Raw genomic sequence first — 19229 nt, forward strand, 5'->3', positions numbered from 1 at the left:
GTATTCCCAGTTCTCCCAGCGCTCCCAGCACCCCCCAGCAGAGCGCGGGGGCCCCGGGGCCGATCCCCCCTTTTCCCCCGGCCCCATTTCCCACCGCGCTCCCCAAAAACGCGAGCGGCGGCGGGAGCCGCCCCTCCCCCGGTGCCACATTGGCCGCGCTGCCGGCCGGGCCGGGCGGGGATGCTTTTGGCGTGTAATTACAGCCTCCCCAAATTGCACGGTAGGTCCTGGAGCATTGTCCAGGAGCTTTTGCTTTTTCCAACCAACGTGGCTCCTTCAAATGTGGAAACGGCCCTGGAGCCGCGCCAGGGGGGGAGCGCGGGGAGCGAGAGGAGCGAGGGGAAGGAAGGGGAAAGAGGGGAAGAAAAAAGGGCTGAAAACACAAAGCCAGCGGGCCTGGGGGAGGGATTTGGGGTGCCCGTGGTTCTTGGAGGGGCCTCGGGGCTGGGGTCCCTCAGGGGATGCTCTTGGGGACCGTCCAAGGGATGCTCTGGGGACCGGTGGCCTTGCGCCGTGCCGGGGTTTGGTCCCGCCGGGGGTGGGTTTTGGGGTGCCCCAGTCCCGGGGTGGCTGTTTTGGGGGGTGGGGGGATGGCGGGGCCCCGGTGCAGCTCCGGGCGTCGCGTGGCACCGGGGTCCCCGAGGCGCCACGTGCCACATCGCCCGTCCCCACCCAGCCAGCCCCGCAGACCCCTCCGAGCGTGCAGAACCCCCCCAAAAAAAACCACAACCCCCCGCAAAAAAACCCGCACCCCAAAACCCCCCGGCCCCCATCCCGGCCCGGCCCCGCCGCGGAGCACACGCGTGTGCCCGGCCGCGTGTGCGTGTGCCCGGCCGTGTTTGCGTGTGCGCGGCCACACGGCCCGGGGTGGGGGGGGGACAGGGGGTGCCCCCCAATTCTCTGGGTGCCTCTGATTGGCCGAGGGGGCCGTCCAAAATCCGCTGCTCGCGCCGGGTCCCACCTCTCCGCCGCGGCGCAGGGTATAAAAGGGCCGGCGCCGGAGCGGGCGAAGGGCGGTAGGAACTTTCTGCTGGGGTCGGGATTTGGAGCTCCAGGGTTGCAGCGGCCCCGCATGACCCCAAGCTGAGAACAAAAGAGACCCCAAAGAGTCTACATGTCTAATATTTAGACATGTTCAGCTTTGTGGATTCTCGGTCACTGCTGTTGATAGCAGCGACCGTCCTACTCGCCCGCGGGCAAGGAGAGGAAGACAGTGAGTAGCGGGCACCGGGGATGCAGTGGGCACCGGGGATGCCCCCGGCCCGGCGGGACGCGGCTCCGGGCTGGCACCGGCCCCGCGGCACCGGCCGCGCCCGGCCCGGGCTGGGCGTGCGGAGCGGAGAGGGGAACGAGGGGCGAAGCGGGGCAACGAGGGGAAAATCGCAAAAAAGAGAAGAGGAGAGGACTGAGGGGATTTGGGGTTGGGGGAATAGGGGTTTAGGGGGCTGCGGGGTGAGGATGGGGCGCCCTGCCAAGAGCGGGGAGGGAAGGAAGGGTGGAGAGGAGCCGGGACCAAGGGGAGGAGGAGGAGGAGGCCGGGAAGGGAAAGGAAAGGGGGGAAAGAGCGCGGGAGAGAGAAGAGGGGGGAGAAGAGGGAGAGGGGGGGCCCAGCCCCGGGATCTGCGAAAGCCATCAGGAAAGAATTAGAAAAGTCTCGGATGATTCATAAGCAAAATGTTTCGGCAGCCGGGGGAGCGGGGGCTGCCAGCGGCGCGGGCCGGGGGCACGGCTGGGGTCACCCCCCGTGCCAGCCCGCGGCCCCGTGCCCGCTGCCACCTGCGCCAGGGGGACACGGGGGGACCCCCGGCCCGGCGCCCATCGCCTTTTGCCCGATTTTGTCCTTTTTTGGGGGATTTTTGGGCTGTTTTTCCTAAATACATTTTTATCATTATTATCCTTTATTATTACTATTATTATTAAGCATTTTGTGCTGACAATGCCCATCGCGCATTTCCCCTTCTCCATTTCCCATTCCCGTTCTGTGTCCTGCATTTCCCATTCTGCATTTTGCCTTTCCCATTCCCACTTTGCCCTTTTTTTTTTTTGTCCCAGAAGAATTTTGCATTTTCCGCTTGCCTTTTTTTAACACATTTTTTGGGTTTTTTTCCCCTTTTTTTTTTTTCTTTGCCTTTTTTTTTTTTTTTCCTTTTCTTTTTTTGGACGAGCGTGGGTGGGTGGTTGCTCCATGAGTTCCTGTGTCCCCCTCCCCACGCCAGGACCCTTCCCCACCGCGGGGCCGCCGCCGGGCCTGGCCGCTCGCCCTGCCCTCCCCTCCCGCTCCCGCTCGGGTCTGGCCCGGTCCAGCCCCGTCCCGCCGCTCCTGGATCCGATTCCAGCCCAGACCCCGGGGCCCGTCCGTCCGTCCGTCCGTCCGTCCGTCCGCCCGCGGCCGCCGGGACCCCCCCTCGCCCCGGGGGCTGTTTGCCTTGGCCCGGCCGGCCCGAGCGAGCGGCCGCGGGGATTTTTTGTTTAAATTCCAGCCGGAGTGGGAAGGGTTTGCTGCTGTGGAGCTTTTCCCGTGTCACCGCGGCGCGCTGATGAGAACCAGATGAAGGGAAAGGGAGAAGAGCGGGGAGGGGAGGGGAGAGGGAGGGCAGGGAGGGGAGGGGGAGCCGGCCGGGCCCCGGGCCGCCCCTCCTGACGCTGCCCCCGCCCCGTCGCAGTCCAAACCGGGAGCTGCATCCAGGATGGGCTCACCTACAACGACAAGGACGTGTGGAAGCCAGAACCGTGCCAGATCTGCGTGTGCGACAGCGGCAACATCCTGTGCGACGAGGTGATCTGCGAGGACACCTCCGACTGCCCCAACGCCGAGATCCCCTTCGGAGAGTGCTGCCCCATCTGTCCCGACACCGACGGTATCGCGACATCCCACCCCCGCCGCGGGTGCCACCCCCCCGGGACCGGCGGGCGCCGTGTCCCCTCCCGGTGTCCCCTCCCGGAGTCCCCTCCCGGTGTCCCTTCCCGGTGTCCCCTCCCGGTGTCCCTTCCCCGTGTCCCCTCTCGGTGTCCCCTCTCGGTGTCCCCTCCCGTGTCCCTTCCCGGTGTCCCTTCCCGGTGTCCCTTCCCGGTGTCCCTTCCCGGAGTCCCCTCCCGGAGTCCCCTCCCGGTGTCCCTTCTCCGTGTCCCCTCCCGGTGTCCCCTCCCGGTGTCCCCTCCCGGTGTCCCCTCCCAGTGTCCCCTCCCGGTGTCCCCTCCCGGTGTCCCCTCCCGGTGTCCCCTCCCCGTGTCCCTTCCCGGTGTCCCCTCCCGGTGTCCCCTCCCGGTGTCCCCTCCCGGTGTCCCTTCCCGGTGTCCCTTCCCCGTGTCCCCTCCCGGTGTCCCTTCCCGGTGTCCCTTCCCCGTGTCCCCTCCGGTGTCCCCTCCCGCGGGCTGCCCGGGGTGGGGCGGGTGACGCCGCGCCGCTCTGAACCCCCTTTTTCCCCCCACAGCCTCCCCTGCCTACCCAGAAAATGCTGGAGTAGAGGTAAGGGCCCCCCCAAAACGCCGCCAGTTTCTCCAGACCCCCCCCCCCAGTGTTTGCAGCCCCCCTTCTCTAACCTCTTCTGCCTCTGCCCCGCAGGGTCCTAAAGGAGACACCGGCCCCAAAGGAGACAGGGTGGGTGCGCCCCCCCAGAGCCCCCTGCTCTGCAGAGACCCCCATCCCGCTGGGGAGCACCCCAGTTCTGCTGGGGGACACCCCAATCCTACAGGGGAACACCCCAATCCCTCTGGGCTCACCCCAATCCCACTGGAGTCACCCCAATCCCACTGGGGACACCCCAATCCTACAGGGGAACACCCCAATCCCTCTGGGCTCACCCCAATCCCACTGGGGACACCCCAATCCCACAGGGGAACACCCCAATCCCACTGGGGACACCCCAGTCCTGCTGGGCTCACCCCAATCTCCTACTGGGGTTCATCCCAGTCCTGCTGGGCCTCAACCCAATCCCCAGCTGGGCTCACCCCAATCCCACTGGGGTCACCCCAATCCCACAGGGGGACACCCCAATTCCACTTATGGACACCCCAATCCTACAGTGGGATAACTCAATGCCAGAGGGGGACACCCCAATTCCACTTATGGACACCCCAATCCTACAGTGGGATAACCCAATACCACAGGGGCTCACCCCAATCTCCCACTGGGCTCACCCCCATCCCACTGGGGGATACCCCAATCCCACCGGGCTCACCCCAATTCCTCTGGAGCTCACCCCAATCCCACTGGGGGATACCCCAATCCCACTGGGGCTCACCCTAATCCCACAGGGGCTCACCCCAGTTCCTCTGGAGCTCCCCCCAGTCCCACAGGGGCTCCCCCCAGTCCCACAGGGGCTCCCCCCAGTTCCTCTGGAGCTCCCCCCAGTCCCCCCAGCCTCACCCCCTCTTCTCTCCGCAGGGACTGCCCGGCCCCCCCGGCAGAGATGGAATCCCCGGCCAGCCCGGCCTGCCCGGCCCCCCCGGCCCCCCCGGTCCCCCCGGCCTCGGCGGGGTGAGTGTGGGGGGTCCCCGGCGGCGCAGCCCCCCGGGGGTCCCTGCCCCGCTCACCCCCCGCTCTCCTCCCGCAGAACTTCGCTCCCCAGATGTCCTACGGCTACGACGAGAAGGCCGGAGGCATGGCCGTGCCCGGGCCCATGGTGAGCGGGGCACGGGGGCACGGGGGCACGGGGGGCACGGGGGCACGGGAGGAACTGGGCGAGGGGACGGGACAGCAGCGGCCCCTGTGCCGGTGATGTCACTGAGCACCAGGACACGGCAGCGATGCTGGGGACAGGGACAGGGAGGGGGTGACAATGGGGACAGGGAATGGGACAGGGACTGGGATGGGGACAGGGACAAGGATGGGGACGGGGATGGGGGAACAACAGAGACAGGGAATGTGCAGGGACTGGGACAGAGACAGAGCTGAGGACAGGGACTGGGATGGGGACTGGGACTGGGACCAGGACAGAGTCAGGGACAAGTTGGTGATGGGGACAGGAAGTTGTGACAATGGGGACAGGGATGGGGACAGGGAGGGGTGACAATGGGGACAAGGAATGGCTGGAGGTGGGAGCAGAGATGGGGATGTGGTGTTGGGGTGGCAATGGGGACAACAAAATGGGGTGATGGGGACAGGCAATGGGGACAATGGGGACAGGCAATGGGGACAACAAAATGGGGCAGTGGTGTGGGATGGCAATAGGGGCAGGGATGGGGTGGCAATGGGGACAGGCAATGGTTGGTGTTGGGGACAAGGGATGGGGTGGGATGGGGACAGGGAGCAGGGGACGATGGGGACAGGAAGGGGCTGCCTTTGGGACAGTGATGGGCTGGAGGGGAGGGCAGCAGGGGAGGGGACAGGGACAGGGTGACAAGGCCCCACTGATGACACTTTCTCTTCTCCCCAGGGCCCAGCTGGTCCCCGTGGTCTCCCCGGCCCTCCCGGTGCTCCCGTGAGTGTCACCTCTTCCTGTCCATTTGGGTTTGGGGACAAACAGCCCCTCTGGGGGTGGGGGACAGGTCGGAGGGTGTCACACCCTCCCTGACAGCCGCAGAGGCACGTGGGGACAAAGTCCTGGTGCCACCATATGGGGGGACACCGCCACCACCAGGGGGGATCCAGGCCCAAGCTTCTCACGTTCTGACCCATTTTTTATCCTTTATTTTATCTCCACAGGGCCCTCAAGGTTTCCAAGGTCCCCCCGGTGAACCTGGAGAGCCCGGTGCTTCTGTGAGTGCTGTCACCTGCCCATGTCCCCTGGGGCTGGGGACGCTGCTGCTGCTGCTCCAGCCCCGCTCTGGGACCCACGGCACTGGGGCTGCCAGGGCCTGGCACTGCCCGGGCTGGGTGACAGGGTGACAGGGTGACAGGGTGACAGGGTGACAGGGTGACAGGGTGACAGGGGGCAGCTGGCACCTCAGCACCCTCCCCCCTGCCCTCCCTCTCTCCTAGGGTCCCATGGGCCCCCGAGGTCCCGCCGGCCCCCCTGGCAAGAACGGAGATGACGTAAGTGACCCACCCGTGGGGTCCCCCCCGTTTGGGGCCCGGTGGCCCTGCCAGCCCCCCCAGGCCAGCAGGAGCCGCCTGGCTCGGGGACGTGCCCCCAAGGCCGTGTCCTTGTCCTCAGGGTGAAGCTGGCAAGCCTGGCCGCCCCGGAGAGCGGGGTCCCCCCGGCCCCCAGGTGAGACAGGCGAGGGGACACCGCCAGCTGTGCCCCCCTCGGGGACACCCCCAGCTGTCCCCCCCTCGGGGACAGGCCACTCTGCTGTGGGGACAGCCCCCCCGGCACCCCCGTCACCGCCCCCCGTTTCCCCCAGGGCGCCCGAGGTCTCCCCGGAACCGCCGGCCTGCCGGGCATGAAGGGACACAGGGTGAGTCCCCCTCCCGTGCTGGTGACACCCAGGGGACGAGGGACCCCTGCCCTCCCTCGGGTCCCCCCCTGACCCCCCAGCATTTCTCTCTCCTGCCCCCAGGGTTTCAGCGGTCTGGATGGTGCCAAGGGTGAGCCCGGACCTGCCGGCCCCAAGGTGAGGAGCGGTGGCAGCGCCGCCGCTGTCCCCAATGTCCCCGCTGTCCCCTCCTCCCTGCAGAGCAGGTCCCTCACGGTGTCCTTCCTCCTCAGGGAGAGCCCGGCAGCCCCGGGGAGAACGGAGCTCCCGGGCAGATGGTGAGTGCTGGGCCAGGGCTGGCTGGGGGGACAGGACGGGGGTGCCCCGGTGGGGACCCCGCTGCTCCTCAGGGACCCGCCGGGAGCGTCGCCGTGGGCAGCACTGCGGGCACAGGGATGGGAGGGGGCTCGGGAAGGGGCGATGCCCACCCAGGTGACCCAACCGCGTCCTAAACCCGTCCCGTCCCCTCCGCAGGGTCCTCGTGGTCTTCCCGGCGAGCGAGGCCGTCCCGGCCCTTCTGGCCCCGCCGTGAGTATTTGGGATGGGCACGGCTGAGACCCCTGCCCGGGGCCACCCGTGCCACGCGTGGGTGCCGCCTGTGCCACCCGCGGGCCTCACCGCCGCTGTCCCCTCTCCGCAGGGCGCTCGTGGCAATGACGGTGCTCCCGGCGCTGCCGGTCCCCCCGTGAGTACCCCCGGCCCTCCTGGGGGGAGATCCCGTCCCGGCTGCCCCGTGGGGAGCCCCGGCCGGGAGCCAGGGGGGCTCTGCTGCCCGGGGATCCCCCCGAGCCCGCTGGGGCCGGGATCCCCCCTGAGCCGTGCCCCCTGTCCCGTTTAGGGTCCGACCGGTCCCGCTGGTCCCCCCGGCTTCCCCGGTGCTGCTGGTGCTAAGGTAGGGCCTGCCTGGCTCTGCGGGGCTGGGGGGCACTGGGGGGCACTGGGAGGGTGGGCTGGGGGGGTGCTGGGCACGGAAGGGTCCCCGAGGCTGGATCACCCCGGCTGGCACTGCCTGGGACAGTGGCACCCGTGGGGACGTCCCAGCGTGTCCCGGGCGCCCGTCCCGGCTGTGGCACCGCGGGCAGGTGGAACCAGGGCAGCCCTGGCGCTCACGGCTCCTCCTCCTCCTCCTCTTCCTCCCCAGGGTGAGACCGGTCCCCAGGGTGCTCGTGGCAGCGAAGGTCCCCAAGGTGCTCGCGGCGAGCCCGGCCCCCCCGGCCCCGCTGGCGCTGCCGGTCCTGCTGTAAGCGACGTCCCAGGGCTCCCTGTCCTTCGGCCTCGCGTCCTGCCGGCCCCGCCGTGACCCTCCTCTCCCTCCTTCTCTCCGCAGGGCAACCCCGGTGCCGACGGCCAGCCCGGTGCCAAGGGCGCCACCGTGAGTGTCCCCCGCGTCCCCCCCGGCCGCGGCAGGGAGGGCCGCGCCGCCTGCTCACGGCCTCCCGTGCCTCTTGCAGGGCGCTCCCGGCATCGCCGGCGCTCCCGGCTTCCCCGGTGCCCGCGGTCCCTCCGGACCCCAGGGTCCCAGCGGCGCCCCCGGCCCCAAGGGCAACACCGTGAGTACCCCCGGGCCGCTCCGGCCGCAGCCGCCGCGCCTGGAGGCGCCTCCCGAGGTGTCCCCGCCGGGTTCGGTGGGGCGGGGGGCGGCTCCTCGGTCCCTCCGAGGGCTCCCTCCGCTCCTCAAGCCGCCGCTGAACCTTTTCTCTCCGCTCTCCCCTCCAGGGTGAGCCCGGCGCTCCGGGCAACAAGGGCGACACCGGTGCCAAAGGCGAACCCGTGAGTGCCCCCCCGACGTGTCCCTGGGGGCGCGGCCCCCGCGGGCTCCGGGCCCGGCCGGGGCTCCTCATCCCCGCGCGTCCTTCCCCAGGGTCCCGCTGGTGTCCAAGGTCCCCCCGGCCCCGCTGGAGAGGAAGGCAAGAGAGGAGCCCGTGGTGAGCCCGGCCCCGCCGGCCTGCCCGGCCCCGCTGGCGAGCGTGTGAGTAGGGGTGTCCCTGTCCTTGTCCCCAGCCCTGCCATGTCCCTGTCCCTGTCCCTGTCCCCACCATGTCCCTGTCCCCACCCCAGCCATGTCCATGTTCCTGTCCCCCCTGGCCATGTCCCTGTTGCCATCTCCAGCCCTGCCATGTCCATGTCCCTGTCCCCACCCCAGCCATGTCCATGTTCCTGTCCCCACCCCAGCCATGTCCCTGTCCCCCCTGGCCATGTCCCTGTTGCCATCTCCAGCCCTGCCATGTCCATGTCCATGTCCATGTCCATGTCCATGTCCATGTCCATGTCCCTGTCCCCACCCCCGCCCTCCCCCCATCCCCCCGTGAACCTCGTGCGTGTTTGGGGACCCCGTGGTGACACCCTCAACCCCTTCAGGCTGCTCCCAGTGGCGGCCGTGTCCCGCTGTGCCACACGGCTCCCCCTCAGCCCTGCCGTGTCCCCCCGTGTCCCCACACCGACCCTGCCGTGTCCCCCCGTGTCCCCACACCGACCCTGCCGTGTCCCCCCGTGTTCCCCTGTGTCCCCACACTGACCCTGCCGTGTCCCCCCGTGTCCCCACACCGACCCTGCCGTGTCCCCCCGTGTCCCCACACCGACTCTGCCGTGTCCCCCCGTGTCCCCCCGTGTCCCCACACCGACCCTGCCTGTCCTCCCGTGTCCCCCCGTGTCCCCACACCGACCCTGCCGTGTCCCCCCGTGTCCCCACACCGACCCTGCCGTGTCCTCCCGTGTCCCCACACCGACCCTGCCGTGTCCCCCCGTGTCCCCACACCGACTCTGCCGTGTCCCCCCGTGTCCCCACACCGACCCTGCCTGTCCTCCCGTGTCCCCACACCGACCCTGCCGTGTCCCCCCGTGTCCCCCCGTGTCCCCACACCGACCCTGCCGTGTCCTCCCGTGTCCCCACACCGACCCTGCCGTGTCCCCCCGTGTCTCCTCGTGTCCCCACACCGACCCTGCCGTGTCCCCCCGTGTCCCCTCGTGTCCCCACACCGACCCTGCCGTGTCCCCCTCAGGGCGCTCCTGGCAGCCGCGGCTTCCCTGGCGCCGATGGCATCGCCGGTCCCAAGGTGGGTGCCCGCGTCCGTCTGCGGGACAAAGCCGCGTCAGCGGGGCCTGGCCGCTCTGGCCGCTGTCTCCTGTGCCCACTCGGCGGGGACACGGCTCCGTGCCGGTGTCCCGGTGCCGTCCTGCAGCTGCATCACCCCTGTCCCCCCTCCCCAGGGTCCCCCCGGCGAGCGCGGCTCCCCCGGCCCCGTTGGCCCCAAAGGATCTCCTGGTGAAGCTGGACGCCCCGGGGAACCCGGTCTCCCCGGTGCCAAGGTGAGCGGTGGCACGGTGACACGGTGACACGGTGGCACGGTGACACGGTGACACGGAGCCGCATGGCTGCCCCGTGCCGGCGGAGGAGCCGCGTTCCAGGACGCTCCCGTTCCCCGGAGCACCCCTGGGAGCGCTGAGCTCCTGACCCCCTCCCGCTGCCCCGCAGGGTCTGACTGGAAGCCCCGGGAGCCCCGGTCCGGACGGCAAGACCGGCCCCCCTGTAAGTTGTCCCCGCCGTGTCCCCTCGTCCCCCGGCTCGCCGCGGGCCCGGCTGACGAGGCGCTGCCTGCCCCCGACAGGGTCCCGCCGGTCAAGACGGGCGGCCCGGCCCCCCCGGCCCCCCCGGAGCCCGAGGCCAGGCCGGCGTGATGGGATTCCCCGGTCCCAAGGGTGCTGCGGTGAGTGCCACCCCCGGCGCCGCTGCCGCCCCCCGCGTGTGCCCGAGGGACGCCCCGGGACCAGCCCCGCGCCCCCGGTGCCCCTCGGGCTCATCCCGCTCCGGTTCTAGGGCGAACCCGGCAAACCTGGCGAGAGAGGAGCTCCCGGTCCCCCCGGCGCCGTGGTGAGTGTGGGGTGGGGCACGGGCGGCCCTGGGGGTGACAGGGGAGGGTGACCCCGGTGGGAGGCGGCAGAGAGGGTCAGAGTGCTGTGGGGTGACCCGGAGGGTGACAGGGAGCGTCACCCCAGCGTGGGGTGACACGGAGGGCCAGCAGGATGGGTGGGAATGAGGTGGGAATGGGGTGAGATCGGCTGGGAATGGGGTTAGATCCGGTGGGAATGGGGTTAGACCGGCTGGGAATGGGGTGGGAATGGGGTGAGATCGGCTGGCAATGGGGTTAGATCCGGTGGGAATGGGGTGAGATCGGCTGGCAATGGGGTTAGATCCGGTGGGAATGGGGTTAGACCGGCTGGGAATGCAGCGCGAACGGGGCTGAGGCAGCCGGGGAAGGCTCCTGGCCCGGGGCCGCAGCGGGATGAGGTGTTTGGGATCCCGTCCCGGCGGCTACCGGCGGCGCTGGAGCGGGGACAGCGGCGGTGACGCGGCCGCGGGCAGCTCGCCGCGGTGTCTCCCGGCCTTCGAAGGATCCCGCGGCCGCGTCCAGGCCCACGCCCGGCTCGGGGCGGGCACGGAGCCCTGCGGGGGCGGCCCCGAGCACCCTCCGGGCACGGAGCCCTGCGGGGGCTGCCCTGAGCACCCTCCTCTCCCTCCTCCCCAGGGCCCCGCTGGCAAAGACGGTGAAACCGGTGCCCAAGGTCCCCCCGGCCCCACCGTGAGTATCCCCCGGCCCGCGGCCACCCAGGACCACGCCTGGCCACCGGCCAGGGGCCTCGGGAGCCACCTGCCCCCCTCCATGGCTGTCCTGTGTCCCCCAGGGTCCCGCTGGAGAAAGAGGTGAACAAGGTCCCGCCGGTGCTCCTGGCTTCCAGGTGAGGAGTGTCGCCTCCCCCGGCAGGGGACGAAGCACCCAGAGCGTGGGTGACATTGCCCTTGTCCCCTCCGGGGTGGCTCACGGCTCCTCTTCTTCCTGCCCAGGGTCTGCCCGGCCCCGCTGGCCCCCCTGGCGAGGCTGGCAAGCCCGGTGAGCAGGTGAGTGTGGGCACTGGGGACCCTCCTGTCCCCTCTCCCGGTCACCCCGGGGGCTGCCGCTGCTGCTGGGGTCCCCCCAGGGCACCCCCAGGTGCTGTACGCAGGGGGAGAACAGTGGAGCCCCAGCCCTGCCCAGGGAATGAGGGACCCCCGGGGGCACCCCGGGGTGCCCTCTGCCCATCCCCGGTGCCACCCGTTCCCCTCTGACTCGTCACCCTCTCCTCCCGCCCAGGGTGTCCCCGGAGACGCCGGAGCCCCCGGTCCCGCCGGTGCCAGGGTAAGCCGAACCCCCCCAGTCTCCCCTCAACTCCGGGCACCCCAAAGCGCCCCCAGGCCCTGACGGGCTCGGGGCCTGCCCCACCTCCCCAGGGCGAGAGAGGATTCCCTGGAGAACGCGGCGTCCAAGGCCCCCCCGGTCCCCAAGGTCCTCGCGGTGCTAACGGTGCTCCCGGTAACGATGGTGCTAAGGTGGGTGCCGGGCTGGGCGTGGGGGGCACCGCGCCCCCCTTGTGAGGGGGACGGGTTTGGCCTCAGCCCTGAGGCTGGGCTGAGGCCGGGGCGGGTTCGCTGTGCCGGGATCTCACTAATCCCCGTTCTTCCTGCCAGGGCGACGCTGGTGCCCCCGGAGCCCCCGGGAGCCAGGGCCCCCCCGGTCTGCAGGGCATGCCCGGAGAACGCGGTGCTGCCGGCCTGCCAGGCGCCAAGGGTGACAGAGTGCGTGTCCCCGCACCCCTCGTGTCCCCAGACCCCTGCTGTCCCCCTTGGCACCCTGCTGCCACCGTCCTTGTGCCCCCTCGGGGCTGGGTGTGCCCCCTCGGGGCTGGGTGTGCCCCCTCGGGGCTGGGTGTGCCCCCAGCCTCGCCCGGCGGGCTGCAGGGTGCTGGGCAGGGGATGCTCTGTGTCACCCCTGTCCCATCCCTTGGGGACAATCCCTCGCTGAGAGCCCAGCCCTTGCGAGGAGGAGGAGGAGGAGGAGGAGGAGGAGGAGGAGGAGGAGGAGGAGGAGGAGGAGGAGGATGGTCCCCGCCCGTCCCGGGGATGTCTCAGTGCACCCCCCAAGGGACCTGTCCCCGTAACCCACCCTCGTGTCCCCCCGCAGGGTGACCCCGGTCCCAAAGGTGCTGATGGCGCTCCTGGCAAGGACGGTCTCCGAGGCCTGACCGGCCCCATCGGCCCCCCCGGCCCTGCTGGTGCTCCCGGTGACAAGGTGGGGACATCCCGCGGGGACAGCCGCGTCCGGGCGCTCACCGCCACCTCCGCGCCTCAGCCCTGACCCCTTCTTTTCTCTTTTCCTCCCGTTTTCCAGGGTGAAGCCGGTCCCCCCGGCCCCGCCGGTCCCACCGGCGCCCGTGGTGCTCCCGTAAGCGTCCCCCACCCTCGGCGCTGGCCCTGCCACCGCTCCTTGGTGGCCACGGTGGCTCTGCCACCGCTCCTTGGTGGCCACGGTGGCCGTCCCCCGCTCGTCTCACGCCGCCCCCTCCCACCTCTCCTCCGCAGGGTGACCGCGGCGAGCCCGGCCCTCCCGGTCCTGCTGGATTTGCTGGCCCCCCCGTAAGTGCCACGGGCCGCTCCCCCCGGCCCGGGGGTCCCCTGCCGCCCCCCAGGGTGGCTCCGAGCCCCCCGGGCTGACGCCGGGCCTGTCCCGCAGGGTGCTGACGGCCAGCCTGGTGCTAAAGGTGAAACTGGGGATGCTGGAGCCAAGGGCGACGCCGGTCCCCCCGGCCCCGCCGGCCCCACTGGTGCTCCCGGACCTGCTGTAAGTGCCCCCCTCGGCCGCCCCGCTGCCCGGGCTGCAGCCCCGCGGCGCGGCTCACCCTTCTCCTCCTCCTCTTCCTCCTCTTCCTCCCGCCCAGGGTGCTGTTGGTGCTCCCGGTCCCAAAGGTGCTCGAGGCAGCGCTGGACCCCCTGTAAGTAGCGCTTTGGTGGGGAAGGGGCGCTTGGGGCACTTTGGGGGCGCCCCTGCGTGGGAACAACCCCGAGGGGCTTTAACCCTTCCTCTGCTCCCCCCACGCCGTGGGGCACCGCCGGCCCTGCGCCCCCAAACCTGCCTGGGGATGGAGTGGGACAGAGCAGAGGGAAAGGGGGGGTTGCCTTTACACCCCCAAATCAGCCCCCCAGGCGGGCGCTTTCCTCCTGGCCACCAGCCCGGGACTCCCTGCGTGGTCCCAGGCAGGGAGGGGATCGTCCCCGGAGCCCCGGTCCTGCCCCACTGATGCCCTCTCCTCCCCCGCAGGGTGCTACTGGTTTCCCCGGTGCTGCTGGAAGAGTTGGACCCCCCGGCCCCTCTGTGAGTACCCCTGGGGGCATTTGGGGGTTGGTGATGGGGACACGGAGTGGGGGTGCTGGGGACACAGGACAGGAGGCACTGGGGACACGGGACAGGAGATGCTGGGAACACAGGACTGGAGATACTGGGGACATGGGACAGGAGGCTCTGGGACACTGAGGTGGGCACTGGGGACACGGGACAAGAGATGCTGGGACACGGCACAGGAGGCTCTGGGCACCGTCCCGGTGCTGCACGTGGCCGCCCTGTCCCGGTTGGCACCGGGACAGCCCCGGCCGCCCTCCGCCGCCAGCGGGGGGGTCCCGGCCTGACGGCATCGCCCCCCCCGCCCCGCTCAGGGCAACATCGGCCTCCCCGGCCCGCCCGGCCCCAGCGGGAAGGAAGGCGGCAAAGGACCCCGCGGTGAGACCGGCCCCGCCGGCCGCCCCGGCGAGCCGGGCCCCGCCGGTCCCCCCGGTCCCCCCGGCGAGAAGGGAGCCCCCGGCGCTGACGGCCCCATCGTGAGTGCCCCGCTGCCCGCACCCCTCTGCCCGTCCCCGCCTGTCCCCTCCGCGGCGAGGGTGGCGGCCGCCGCCGCCCCCGCTGAGCCGCCGGTTGTCCCCGCAGGGCGCTCCCGGTACCCCCGGACCCCAAGGTATCGCCGGCCAGCGCGGTGTCGTCGGTCTCCCCGGTCAGAGAGGCGAGCGAGGCTTCCCCGGGCTGCCCGGCCCCTCCGTGAGTACCGGGGGGCTCCCGGTAACCGAGGGCTCGGCCACCCCCGCGGGTGGCTGTCCCACGGTGCCCGAGCCCCCGCTGTGTCCCCCCGCAGGGTGAACCCGGCAAGCAAGGCCCCTCCGGTTCCCCCGGCGAGCGCGGCCCGCCCGGCCCCATGGGCCCCCCCGGCCTGGCCGGACCCCCCGGAGAAGCCGGACGCGAGGTGAGCCTGCGGCGCCATCGGGGCTGGGGGCACGGACCCCCCGTGGGGGGCTGTGGGACCCCCCGTGGGGGCTGTGGGACCCCCCGTGGGGGGCTGTGGGACCCCCGCCGTGCCCCCCACCCCTGACGAGGGTCTCTGCTCCCGCAGGGCGCTCCCGGTGCTGAAGGTGCTCCCGGCCGTGACGGCGCCGCCGGTCCCAAGGTGAGCGGGCTCTGAGGGGGCGCGGGAGGGGCGAGGGGCTGTGCTGGCCCGCACTGACCTCTCCTCTTCCTCCTCCTCCTCCTCCTCCTGCTCCTCCTGCTCCTCCTGCTCCTCCTGCTCCTCCTCGCAGGGCGATCGCGGTGAGACCGGCCCCGCCGGCCCCCCTGGTGCTCCCGGTGCCCCCGGTGCCCCCGGCCCCGTCGGTCCTGCTGGCAAGAACGGAGACCGTGGTGAGACCGTAAGTGACGCTCGGCCCAGAGCCCCCCTTGCGCCCCCCGGCCCGGCCCGGGGACACCGGGAAGGAGCCGGTTCTGGTTCTGGGGCCTGGCCCGGGCTCAGCTCCTGCTGCTGAAGGAGCTTCCCCAGCAAGGCAGAGGTGCCAGCACCCTGCAAAGGGAGGTCTCGGAGGTGCCACCACCCTGTAAAGGGAGGTCTCAGAGGTGCCACCACCCCGCTCGGGGGTCCCTGAGCGCCCCAGGGTGGTTCTGCCCCAAGCCAGCAGCAGCAGGAGGTGCAGGATGCTCTAACCTGTCCCCTTCTCTCCTGTGCCAGGGTCCCCAAGGTCCCGCTGGCCCCCCTGGTCCTGCTGGTGCTCGTGGTCCTGCTGTAAGTGACGTTCTGCTGTGTCCTCCTCGGCGCCTCTGTCCCCACCACAGGCCTGGGGACAGTCACTGGCCAGGATCCCGCTCAGCTCATCTTCCTCCTCCTCCTCCTCCTCCTCCTGCAGGGTCCCCAAGGTCCCCGTGGTGACAAAGGTGAAACCGGTGAACAGGGTGACAGAGGCATGAAGGGTCACAGAGGCTTCTCCGGTCTCCAGGGCCCACCCGGTCCTCCCGTAAGTCCCGCGGGGCGCCGGTGGCCCCGGGCGCTGCCGCCCGCCCGTCCTGGGGGCGGCACCAGCTGCTGATGCCACCTCTGATGTCGCCTCTTCTTCCTCCTCGACTGCCGCAGGGCTCTCCTGGCGAACAAGGTCCTTCCGGTGCTTCTGGTCCCGCCGGTCCCCGAGTGAGTCCCGGGACGAGCCGCGACATCCGCGCCGCGGGGGGAGCGTGGGGTCCCCGCCGCCTTCGGGACCCCCGCGGGGTCTTGGCTCGGGAGGCTCCGCCGGGGCCGCTCGGCCGCGCTCACGCTTCTCTCCCGTCCCGCAGGGTCCCCCCGGCTCCGCCGGTGCCGCCGGCAAGGACGGTCTGAACGGGCTGCCCGGCCCCATCGGCCCCCCCGGCCCCCGCGGCCGCACCGGAGACGTCGGTCCCGTCGTACGTCCCGAGCCGTCCGCCCCCCGCGAGCCGCCCGCCTTCAGCGCCCGCTCCTCCGTCACCATCCTCCTCCTCCTCTCTCCCCGCAGGGTCCCCCCGGGCCCCCCGGGCCCCCCGGTCCTCCCGGCCCCCCGAGCGGCGGCTTCGACTTCAGCTTCCTGCCGCAGCCGCCCCAGGAGAAGGCGCACGACGGCGGCCGCTACTACCGGGCCGACGACGCCAACGTGATGCGGGACCGCGACCTGGAGGTGGACACCACCCTCAAGAGCCTGAGCCAGCAGATCGAGAACATCCGCAGCCCCGAGGGCACCCGCAAGAACCCCGCCCGCACCTGCCGCGACCTGAAGATGTGCCACGGCGACTGGAAGAGCGGTCGGTGTCCCCCCGCCGTCCCCCCGGGGCTGTCACCCCGTCTCTGTCCCCTCTGCTGCTCCTCGCTTCTGTCCTTCTTCCACCTCTGGGTGCATCCGCACCGGCCCTCGGCTGTCCTGTCTCTCCTGTCTGCCCTCCCCTCCCTGCTCCATCGTCCCTATTCCATTCTCCATCATCCATCCTCCCTGCTCCATCCTCTATCATCCATCATCCATCCTCCCTGCTCCATCCTCTATCATCCATCATCCATCCTCCCTGCTCCATCTCTCCCTGCTCCGTCCCTCTCCTGTCCCTCCTTCCCGTCCCTCTCCTGTTTTCTCCCCTTCTTCTTCCTCTTTTCCTGCTCCACCTCCATCTCCTCCCTTTGCCTTCCTCACCTCCCTCCTCATCTCCCACGGCTGCTCCTCGCCTTCCTCCCCTCACCCTCAACATCTCCCGGCCCTCACCCATCCCTCCATCCTCTGCTCCTCAGCTCCATCCTCCATCCCCTGGGGCTGCTCCTCACCCTCATCCTTCATCCCTCCTGGCTCTTCCTCACCTGTTCTCTCCTGGATTCTCCTCACCTCCATCCCCTGGGGCTGCTCCTCATCCTCATCCTCCATCCCCTAGGGCTGCTCCTCACCCTCGTCCTTCATCCCCTGGGGCTGCTCCTCACCCTCATCCTCCATCCCTGGGGCTGCTCCTCATCCTCCATCCCCTAGGGCTGCTCCTCACCCTCGTCCTTCATCCCCTGGGGCTGCTCCTCAGCTCCATCCTCCATCCCCTGGGGCTGCTCCTCACCCTCATCCTTCATCCCTGGGGCTGCTCCTCATCCTCCATCCCCTGGGGCTGCTCCTCACCCTCATCCTTCATCCCTCCTGGCTCTTCCTCACCTGTTCCCTCCTGGATTTTCTTTACCTCCATCCCCTGGGGCTGCTCCTCATCCTCCATCCCTGGAGCTGCTCCATCCCTGGAGCTGCTCCTCACCTGTTCAATCCCTGGGGCTGCTCCTCATCCTCATCCTCATCCTCCATCCCTGGGGCTGTTCCTCATTCTCCATCCCCTGGGGCTTCTCCTCATCCTCCATCCCTGGGGCTTCTCCTCACCTCCATCCCTGGGGCTTCTCCTCACCTCCATCCCTGGAGCTGCTCCTCACCTGTTCCATCCCCGGGGCTTCTCCTCACCCTCATCCTCCCTCCCTGCCGCTGTCCCTCCCGTCCATCCCGCCGCTGTCCCTCCCCGGTTCCCCCGTGGCCGTCCGTCCCCTCCACGTCCTCCCGCTGTCCTGACCCCGTCCCGTCCCCTCAGGCGAGTACTGGATCGACCCCAACCAAGGCTGCAACCTGGACGCCATCAAGGTCTTCTGCAACATGGAGACGGGCGAGACGTGCGTGTACCCGACGCGGGCGTCCGTGCCCCGCAAGAACTGGTACCTCAGCAAGAACCCCAAGGAGAAGAAGCACGTCTGGTTCGGCGAGGCCATGAGCGACGGCTTCCAGGTGGGCGCGGGGGCCGCGGGGGGCTCGGGGCCGGGCGGGCGCGGCGGCGCGGCGCTGACCGACGTCCGTCCGTCCGTCCGTGCCGCGGCGCAGTTCGAGTACGGCGGCGAGGGCTCCGACCCGGCCGACGTGGCCATCCAGCTGACCTTCCTGCGCCTCATGGCCACCGAGGCGGCCCAGAACGTCACCTACCACTGCAAGAACAGCGTGGCCTACATGGAGCAGGCCAGCGGCAGCTTGAGGAAGGCGCTGCTGCTGCAGGGCGCCAACGAGATCGAGATCCGCGCCGAGGGCAACAGCCGCTTCACCTACAGCGTCACCGAGGACGGCTGCACGGTGGGTGCCGGGCCGCGGGGCGGGGGGCGCCCGCCGGGGACGGGGGGTGACGCTGGTGTCCCCGCAGAGTCACACGGGCGCCTGGGGCAAGACGGTCATCGAGTACAAGACGACGAAGACCTCGCGCCTGCCCATCATCGATTTGGCTCCTATGGACGTCGGCGCTCCGGACCAGGAATTCGGCATCGACATCGGCCCCGTCTGCTTCTTGTAACCCTGGATGGCGCATCCGTGACAGGAGAGAGTAATAATAATAATGATAAAAAGAAGAATAATAATAATAAAAAAAAAAAACGCCAAAAAAAAAAAAAAGCCAAAAAAAAAAAAAACCAACCCAGCCCAAAAAAAAAAAAAAAAAAAAAAAAAGGAGAAAATTTCACATGGACTTGAATTTGTGTCGGTTCCTATCCAGCCTCTCTAAAACAGCTCCGGTTTCGATGCCGTAAGAGAAAAACCTCAAAAACCCTCCGCCCCGCCAAAAAAAAAAAACAAAACCAAAACATTCAACCCCCCCCAAAAATATTAAAAAAAAAACCAAATAAATGACTTTTTCAAACAAAATCACCAGGAAGTGGGTTCGCTTGCTTGCCCCCCTCATTCCTCAGCCGCAAAGCTCAGCTCCCCGAGGGTCCCCGAGCCCCCCGGGACCCCCAGGCCCTCCCCGCCCGCCCTTGGCTTCTTGCATCTCATCACAATTCGAATTTCTGCTGCGAGGAAGATGTCGAACTCCTGGCTATAATTTGCTTTTTCTCCTTTGTTCTCCCTCCCCTCTCCCCCTTATTTTTAATTCGGATAACGCTGGTTTGGAGTTCTCTCGATTTCCTTTTGTTCCGCTTCTCTTTTATCATGTTTTTTGGGGTTTTTTTTGTTTGTTTGTTTGTTTGGTTGGTTTTGCTCTGTTCGTCGTTTGTTGTTGGTTCTCTTTTTCATTCAGGCAGCCAAAGCGATTCCCTGCCGAGGCGCGGAGCAGCTCCGGCGCCGCTGCGCTGACGGCCTGGCCGGATGGCTACCTCACCCCTCTCGGGCTCCTTCGGCGTCCTTTTAGTCTCAATTTTGGGCTTCTTTTTTGGTTTTTAGCTTCGTTCGGAGCTTTTCAGCCGTGCCGGGACTTTCCTGCCAGGTTCAGAGCAAA

At 69.3% G+C, this 19229-nt stretch overlaps 1 protein-coding gene across 1 annotated transcript; it reads left to right on the plus strand.

The window, feature by feature from the left end:
* The first annotated feature begins 999 nt into the window (after nt 1–999).
* Nucleotides 1000–18658, plus strand: COL1A1 (collagen type I alpha 1 chain). Its single transcript, XM_085561716.1, has 51 exons — nt 1000–1213; nt 2664–2858; nt 3432–3466; nt 3563–3598; nt 4385–4477; nt 4554–4622; nt 5376–5420; nt 5645–5698; nt 5921–5974; nt 6096–6149; nt 6286–6339; nt 6442–6495; nt 6591–6635; nt 6832–6885; nt 6998–7042; nt 7196–7249; nt 7499–7597; nt 7685–7729; nt 7809–7907; nt 8074–8127; nt 8219–8326; nt 9357–9410; nt 9565–9663; nt 9830–9883; nt 9963–10061; nt 10172–10225; nt 10881–10934; nt 11038–11091; nt 11198–11251; nt 11484–11528; nt 11621–11719; nt 11858–11965; nt 12351–12458; nt 12558–12611; nt 12749–12802; nt 12900–13007; nt 13105–13158; nt 13485–13538; nt 13877–14038; nt 14145–14252; nt 14347–14454; nt 14602–14655; nt 14786–14893; nt 15208–15261; nt 15383–15490; nt 15607–15660; nt 15804–15911; nt 16001–16283; nt 17571–17761; nt 17855–18097; nt 18165–18658. Exons 1-51 carry the CDS (start codon nt 1132–1134, stop codon nt 18309–18311), a joined length of 4362 nt encoding a protein of 1453 aa, XP_085417842.1. The 5' UTR covers nt 1000–1131; the 3' UTR covers nt 18312–18658.
* The last annotated feature ends 571 nt before the right edge of the window (nt 18659–19229 follow it).

Source organism: Lonchura striata, chromosome 27 (genome assembly GCF_050655825.1).
Source record: "Lonchura striata isolate lonStrDom1 chromosome 27, ASM5065582v1, whole genome shotgun sequence".
Taxonomy (NCBI): domain Eukaryota; kingdom Metazoa; phylum Chordata; class Aves; order Passeriformes; family Estrildidae; genus Lonchura; species Lonchura striata.

Excerpts from the sequence above, each read along its gene's own strand:
- COL1A1 (XM_085561716.1), top strand. The coding sequence starts at position 1,132 with ATGTTCAGCTTTGTGGATTCTCGGTCACTGCTGTTGATAGCAGCGACC. Across the intron at positions 12,612-12,748 it reads CCGGCGCCCGTGGTGCTCCC|GGTGACCGCGGCGAGCCCGG; the intron begins GTAAGCGTCCCC and ends TCTCCTCCGCAG. Across the intron at positions 14,455-14,601 it reads CCGGAGAAGCCGGACGCGAG|GGCGCTCCCGGTGCTGAAGG; the intron begins GTGAGCCTGCGG and ends CTGCTCCCGCAG.